The sequence below is a fragment of the Sinocyclocheilus rhinocerous genome, unplaced genomic scaffold (assembly GCF_001515625.1).
Source record: "Sinocyclocheilus rhinocerous isolate Xijiao unplaced genomic scaffold, SAMN03320098_v1.1 scaffold616, whole genome shotgun sequence".
Lineage (NCBI taxonomy): Eukaryota > Metazoa > Chordata > Actinopteri > Cypriniformes > Cyprinidae > Sinocyclocheilus > Sinocyclocheilus rhinocerous.
In genome coordinates this window covers 1,278,677-1,286,702 of record NW_015631496.1, presented here as the reverse complement: position 1 = coordinate 1,286,702, position 8,026 = coordinate 1,278,677, and the positions used below count along the sequence as shown (strand labels likewise).

Sequence of the window (8,026 nt, the reverse complement as noted above, 5' to 3'; positions counted from 1 at the left end):
CATTTTATTAACCAATGTCTTTGCTTCTGACCTTTGATGATCCAGTTCAACCGTACTAATAAGCAAAAATTACTCTAGACAAACATTTGTGTGTCTTTTTTTATTGCTGAAGTGTGTTGAAATTTCTTCTTCTGCATTCTACTGTACGGACGTAAATTTACTTTCCCTTCAGCCTGAGCCTTATTCATTTCACTTTTGGTGTGAAAAGGCTTTTATATTTGCCAAAAATATAACTTTATAATTTTAAAAACAAACAAGCAAGCCCAGTCCAGATTTAAAAAGCAACGCAAAAGTAACGTAACGCATTACTTTCTATAAAAAGTAACTAAGTAACGTAATTAGTTGTAACGTAATTAGTTACTTTTTTATGGAGTAACGCAATATTGCAATGCATTAATTTTAAAAGTAACTTTCCCCAACACTGCTTAGCATGCGAGTTTCAGTGTTAATTCTGTATCATCTATATACTATTATAGCGTTCATATTATTATTTTTCCCCAACACTGCTTAGCATGCGAGTTTCAGTGTTAATTCTGTATCATCTATATACTATTATAGCGTTCATATTATTATTTTGAATTGGCTTTTATTTTTATTTTTTCAGCTTTCATTTTAATTTTAGTTTTAGTAATTTTGTTACATGCTTTTGTCATTTTTATTAGATTTTTTTTATATCTATATAGTTTTAGTTTTAGTTAAAAATAACAACACTGGCTCGTATATGACTTGTTTTTAATGTTGGTACCCAGGCTGGGATGCTTGTCTCCCCATCAGACTTTTCAGACCATTTGTGGTTGACTGGTTGTCGTTGTCTTATTAAGTATGATATGATTAATAAGTGTCCAAAACAGATGATGTGGGCTGGTAGTGCTCTGACCTGTAAACGTCCATCCAGCGTTCTTTGTATGGTGACACACTTGCTTGGATGAACTCCATTTGTGGTGATAGCAGTGATGAGGGAGTCGAGCTCGTCTCTTTTCTCTTTGAGTTTCTTTACCAGGCTTTCGATGGCACGTTTGGCGAAGCTCTCATTCTCTCCTCCCTGGCGGTGGCACATCAGGCTGTGAACGATGCTTAAACATGCATCACTGCTGCTGGGCGCATTCACAGACATTCTGCTCCCACTAATTTAGAAGAGAAGCAAATTAAAAATGGTACATGAATGTAGCCTGAACACTTCAGCAACACTTAAAAATGTATGAATGTCATGGCACTGGATTATAAACATAAAATCATGTTGTAATTGTTTTAAAGAAAGAATGAAAGAACAAGCACAGTTTTCACTCAAAACATTTCACAAAAAGTTAATTGTCAAACTTTTCAAGTGTGGTAAAAATGTCCAAAAACCTTTGGGGCCACTGTATAGTCTTCAAAGCAATACAGAAAATGTATACAAATACAAGAATGTAACCACAGGTCTCAGAACTGGGCATTCAGACTGGCATTGCTGCACAGGTCATGTTGAGAATAGGATTTAATTTCATTTTTAATAGGCAGATACACGAAAACAGACCAAAGTTTAAGTATGAAAATACAGAATTCAATTCAATGTAACTATACTTATTACTAAACAAATAAATTGATATGATATCCCATAATAGACGTGTCCATCACTCTCAACTTAAGTGGGAAACGCCGAACAGTTACTTCCTGACTCAGACACGTATTTATTCGGTTTCACTCTTTCTGAGACCGTATATAGTTACTGACACAACTATTAATTACTAAATACATAAAACACAAAAAACAAATTCATGTAAGTCAATATAAGGACTACTTACAAGGCAGTTAGGTGTCACGTGTGTACTCTTCTGTGTATGTCTGCGCACGTCTGACTCGCTCGCGGTAGTTGCTCGTTTATGCACAGAGAGAGAGAGAGAGAGAGAGAGAGAGAGAGAGAGAGAGAGAGAGAGAGAGGGGTAACTCCCCTGGCGACACAAATGTAGAGTTTTTTGTCATACAAATAAAGCGCAGTAAAACTGAAATCTGAAACGGAGACAAAGACCAACGGCCACAGTTATGTAATGTAATGTAATGCAATGTAAAACAAACATAAATAAATAAATAAATAGTAATAAGCAATAAATCGGTGCGCAAAAATAAAATAAAATAAAATAAAAAGTTGTAAAACTTTGTGAAAAGAATATCGTGCTCGAAATCATTTTGTTCTGTAGAACGCAAGTAAAAGTGAAGTAAGTAACAAGAACTAACCCTGCTCAAAAACCAGGCTGATTTACCTGGTGGGTCAGCTGACTTGTATAGTAAAACATTTTAGATTTAATTTAGGATTATTCAAATCCATTTAGATTTCATTTTAGGTTTGAATAATAATACTACGGAAGAAACCCTTAACTGGGTCGTTTTGATTTTGATTGATGAAAAATGTATGATCTTTTATGATTTTTTTTTTGTACAATACAAATGTGAATTAAATATGATATACAATAGATACGTTTCTCTTAAAGCTTAAACATCTAACATCACTCTAATAGTGAAAAAAAATACGTTATACAAAAATATTACCCAGATCCAAATAATTAATTAAAAAAATATATAATAAAATAAATGTTATTCTTTGACGCAGATTGTAGTGTCCATGTGCCGCTCTGTCCGGTAGAGGGCGGTAAACATTCAACCGAGGCACGGCAGCGAGGGTGAATCACTGTCCCAAACTCCGCACACCTGGCACAAAACATCCGACTAAGAAGTAACGTTGTGCTGTGTGCCTATATTGATGCTAACTTGAATGGTGGTAAATCAATAAACGCGATTTTATAAGTAATATTTATAGTCTAAATATTAAAATATGCGACTTTTCTGTTAAATTTTGCACGTTGAAATGTTTGCTATATTTTGTTCCGTGCAAATCGGTTGATTGCTGAATTGGCTCAGACCCAGACATACACTTAGAATTAGGACTGTAGGGTAAAGTTAGATGTCAACACTGATTTCACTTCTCATTCTGCCTTTTTAGCAATATGTTTGTCTGAAAGTCTGACTTGTACACCGCCAGCTGGATGTGAAAATGAATCCTCAGGATTCCCAAAAGATCCTCCTGAACAGCACATGCACCGTCTCTCTGCATGACCGGTGAGAATTAGCCTTGCAGTCCTGCTATTATCGAAATGTAGTCAGAGACCAGAGACACTTATAAGAATAATAGTAGTCCAAGGCACTCGAATCTTATTCAAAAAGTTTTAAAACTTTGTCCAAAGTCTAGAGATACATTTGTTTACAGTGCTTCCACTGTAATATTGTGGTGTGATTCTCTGTCGTCTTGTTCTCCTCCCTGAAGCTTCACCAGTTTGCTGAAGCATGAGCCGGCAGATGTGATGGACATCACAGCCGCAGTGAACCAGCAGACTGCAGCCTCTCTGAAGAACCAGCGCCTGGCTCTGGAGATGGCCAACAGACCTTCTGTGCTGGCCGCCCTTCATAACACATCTGTCAGGCACATTCTGTTTGACGAAATACAGAACTCTCAGATCTGATGTTTTCTGATAGCAGACTAAATAGTTTCTGTGACTCTTCCTCTCTGCAGAATATAAATAATCAACTGTGCCAAGTGAGCGTGAAGGCGAGACTCGGCTGTCCCATGGGGAGAGGGGGCATGATGGGATTGCAGGGGCAAAAGAGAGGAGGAGGAGGAGGAGGCGGTGGCAGAAGTGGACTGGTCAAAGGATTTTACACAAGGAAAAGTGAGTGAGAGAGTAGATGAGATGAGATAAACTTCAGCATTACATTATATAGCATGTACATGCATGTATGTGTGTTTTGGGGTGCAGGCATAAGATGTCTGCAAGGGTTAGTCTCCTCTCTAGATGTTCAGAAGGGGTGGAGCCAGCAACAGCGTGGAGGAATTGTGAATTGGACTGGACCAGTGGGAAACAGAGGGGGAGGAGCCATTAGAAAGACAGGTGAGAACATGGAGGTCTGTAATACCTGTCCCAACAACCACACTTAACAGTATTTGCACTTGACCACTTGTTTACTTGCATGACATATTTCCTGTATTTGGCCTAAGTGTTCAAGTAGCCATGAAGAGTGACTACCACAAGTGTGCAAAGAACACACTCACACTTTTATTTTCAATACATTACAATACTTTTAAAATTTTCTTCTAAATGTCTGTTCAATAGTCACTATGTAACAGATGACAGTTTAATTGTGGTGCTTCTAAATAAGAGATAAAAGCAGTTGCAGACATTTTACAAAATACACCTACTCATTTCTGTATCAGTAAAATGTGCAACACTTTACTAATTCTAGTGAAAATCGAATTAATTTAACTTACGCTTAAGTTTTTCTTGATATCTCTCAATTGTGGGGTGCATGAGTTCAATGCTTGGCCCCAGACGTATGCAACTTGCATGCTGCCATCTTTGCATCTCTAAAACATTGGTTGTGAATAATTACTTTTATGCCACACAAAAATAACACCCTCAAAACCCCATTGCTCCATTTTGTACTGAAAATGTTATATTTAAGACCGAAATGATTATGGAATTTGTTAAAAATAAACCTTAGCAACTTTTTCCTAATGTTTGGATTCTTCAGAAGGAAATGCAGAGCGGCAGGTGCTACATCCAGGAACAGCACAAGGTTTGACAAACTTTCCCATCTTACTAGTTCTTCTGTTGATTAGATAATAGTAGTTATTATCCAGCATATTTAACTGCTTTGTAACTGGGAAGTTTCTGATCAGCTGATTAAGTGTTGTTGATCTGTAAATCTGGGTGGTCAGTGTTAATATTTTTAGTCAATCTAATTGGCTTTATGGACATTAATATAAAAAAAGTTCTAAAAGTTATGTTGTGCTTTATTAGTATGATGAAAAAATCTCAAAAGGTTAAGGACAGTTTGATTCCTTATGATCGAACCCTTTTGAATCTTAGTTTCCTTTTGACTAATCTTTTATGCACTAATCATACACTGGTTTATTAAGCAAATTACTCTGATGATGTCAGATTAAATACCCTGGAACGAATTTTTCTAAATTGAGAAAAACATCTCAAAACATCTGAAAGCTGAATAAATAAGCTTTCCATTGATGCATGGCTTGTTAGGATAGGACAATATTTGGCCGAGATACAACCATTTAAAATCTGGAATCTGAGGGTGCAAAAAAATCAAAATATTGAGAAAATCACCTTTAAATTGTCCAAATGAAGTTCTTAGCAATGCATATTACTAATAAAAAATTAAGTTTTAATATATTTACAGTAGGACATTTACAAAATATCTTAATGGAACATGATCTTTACTTAATATCCTAATGATTTTTGACATAAAAGAAAAATCAATAATTTTGACCCATACAATGTAATTTTTGGCTATTGCTACAAATATACCTCAGCAACTTAAGACTGGTTTTGTGGTCCAGGGTCACATACATGCCAAATATCATTAGAATTGCCTGCATATTTGCTGAAATGTACAAATGTAGTTCCATTTGCTTTTTTGGCTGTTGACCTATTCAGTGCATTCTGTGAGCATCAGAGAAGATTGCAGTAATTTACCTGGTTATGGAAACACTTTAAACAAATTGGCTCTGTTCCATTTCTTTTCAAATGGTGCAGATAAATTGATTTCTTGATAATTCATTTTTGCTCTGCTCAACAGCTCTGAGCACTAAAAAACTGACAGATGTTTCTCTCAAAAAGACATTTTTTATGCACATTGTAAGAATATCATGCATATTTGTCACCTCACTGAAGTGATACGATTAGATTCAGTACATGCAAATGTTTTCAGTCATAACCATCACTCTGTTTTAGCTATAAAATAACTCTCGTTTATCTGCACAGGTGGCGGCCGTTTTATGTCTGTCAGTAGGGCACATTCAGGGTGCAGCCGGGCTAGATTCGACAGCCACCAGATTCCTTCTCGGGAGCAGTTGGATGAACAACTGGATGAGTACATGTCCATGACCAAGAGTCATCTGGATGCAGAGCTGGATGCATATATGGCTGAGGTGGATTTGGGTGACAGTGTGTGATTGAGCTCCACTGCATATTCCTTAGTTCAACCCTAACTAATGGAGCATGTAGTCTGACTTGCAGATAGACTGCTCTGTTACAGGGCTATTTGTCCTTATTGATTGACTCCAGCAGACTTGAACTAATTGTATATAGTTGCTGCGTCCCTCAGAGCTCTGCTGTTTAGGAACCTTTGACTTCCAATTTGTTACACTAATTGAACAATAATTATTTTTCCCGCAGTCTTACAGAACAAGAAAGATTTGAAAGCTTTCCGAAGGCTTGTGCTGCTTTCTAGGAAAACTCTTTTTAGTAGTCCAGCATGATGTTGTTTCTGAGAAAACCGTTTCACTTTATTTGATAAGCAGTTCCATTGAATACTCGCAGTGAATGAACATGAATCACCCCTCAGTTAAAAGCTTACTAGTTAATAGTTTTATAAGCTGTTTGCAATTAGAAACAAATACGTTTAATAGCCAACATGACATACTTTTCCTCGTGTTTTGGTTGTAAATTGTATCAAGAATCATATGAGACCAATAATAAGATTTCAGACTTATTTGGGTTATAACTGGTCTGTAGGAGCTACTTCATGTGTCAGCCATCTTTTCTTTTTCACAACAGAGTTTTGTATCATTCCAATTGTATTAGAATATGCAAGATTGCCTGTACACATTTATATTGTTGGATTATGTGCTACAGGTGGTGATAAAAAAAAAAAAGAAAAGTTCATGTGGAACTGTTTAAACACACACCCTGTGGTGATAGTTGGTTTTCCTGTTCTTTAATAAAAGATGTTTGTTAATTGCTATCTTTGTCTTGGGCTTCGTTTTTCTTTATTTTTACATGCACTGGTAAAAAAATTCTCTAAAAAGACAAATATCAACCCTTCACTTGCATGTCCGTGTTTATAACACAATTTGCTTTGTGATTTTTCTTGTTCTATCACAGTCATATATGAGCCAATGGTGATTATTTTGAAAATCCCAGACTAAGGGTGAGTCAAATCAAAACACATCTACTAGGATCACTAATGTAAAACAATTTCCTTTTTGCATTCTCTCCTATCTGTAGTATTTTTTCCTGCCATGTGCAGCTGAGTAATGATGGACCAATGGAGGACCGCAGAATTGTTTGTGCAGTCTCCTGTTGCTGTGGAAACAACCGAGTTGGCCTCTCTTTAGAAATCCATTTTCACCAAAACTGTGTCCTTTCATGCTGTCATTTTGTAGTTCAGTGATTTTATATAAGAGAACCCGGGGAAAGATGTATTTGAGCGTGCTTCAGTTGGATCATGTTTATCCTTTTCCCTGTAGTGTGTGCATAGCCGCGGGAACGTATTTTGAGCTGGGGGGGCTGAGAAATAAAACTGGGGGTTCACGTGACAAAAGTGATGCGAGAAGTGAATGCATGTTGAAAAAAATCAGAACAACTTAATACAAACGAATGTCTCATGAATCGATCAATCAGAGTTTTAAAAAAAGTCAAAAGAATGACGGATGCCACAGACTTTTTTTTTTTTGGAGGAGGAGGCCTATGGGTGGAATTTTCACATTATATAACATGATTTTATTATCTTAATTTTAACTTTATTCTTAAAATATTATGACATTAATTGTATTTATTTAGTTATTTTTAAACATGGCACAAAAATACTGCCCTATAGGCTACTGAATGCAAATACAATTTTGGCACATCAGCCCAAAAAACAAACAAACAAGGTTCCAAACATATTTCTAAATTAACTTAATAAAGAAACAAAAAGAAATATGACCACTTTGCCATTAAAAACCAAAACTGAACTATTTTAATAGCTGTGTAATGGGGAAGAGAGAGAGAGAGAGAGAAAAGTCATGGGATCCAGTCGGACTCGGCCGAGAACTCTCATAAAGCTGTTGGACAAGGGCCGGGCCCATGCAGGGCTCTATTCGTCCCCTCGTTGCCCCCAAACTGCCCGGGACCATACGCTACGCCACTGATCTTATTTGTTCTTATCTGTTCATAAAAGTTTTATGCTTAATATAAGCGACTTTGTCATTGTAGCATTG

At 36.5% G+C, this 8,026-nt stretch overlaps 2 protein-coding genes across 5 annotated transcripts in view; one reads left to right on the top strand and one right to left on the bottom strand.

Annotated features, from left to right (window-relative positions):
* Positions 1–1,859, bottom strand: part of smad10b (SMAD family member 10b) — a 13,041-nt gene extending 11,182 nt beyond the window's left edge. Inside the window, exons 1-2 of the mRNA XM_016554550.1 lie at positions 1,782–1,859; positions 878–1,124 (exon numbers count right to left, since the gene is read on the bottom strand). Coding sequence (XP_016410036.1) covers positions 878–1,114 — 237 coding nt within the window. The 5' untranslated portion in view covers positions 1,115–1,124; positions 1,782–1,859. The remainder of the gene's footprint in view (positions 1–877; positions 1,125–1,781) is intronic.
* Positions 1,860–2,635: 776 nt separating this feature from the next.
* Positions 2,636–6,765, top strand: chtopb (chromatin target of PRMT1b). 4 transcript variants are annotated; one of them, XM_016554565.1, is made up of 7 exons: positions 2,636–2,654; positions 2,975–3,090; positions 3,296–3,446; positions 3,542–3,698; positions 3,786–3,917; positions 4,558–4,602; positions 5,808–6,765. In XM_016554565.1, the coding sequence occupies exons 2-7, from the start codon at positions 3,026–3,028 to the stop codon at positions 5,996–5,998; spliced, it is 741 nt and encodes a 246-aa protein (XP_016410051.1). In that variant the 5' UTR covers positions 2,636–2,654; positions 2,975–3,025; the 3' UTR covers positions 5,999–6,765. The 4 variants fall into 4 exon arrangements, with proteins under 4 accessions (XP_016410051.1, XP_016410049.1, XP_016410048.1 ...); XM_016554563.1 differs by lacking the exon at positions 2,636–2,654 and adding an exon at positions 2,661–2,749; XM_016554562.1 differs by lacking the exon at positions 2,636–2,654 and adding an exon at positions 2,661–2,752.
* The last annotated feature ends 1,261 nt before the right edge of the window (positions 6,766–8,026 follow it).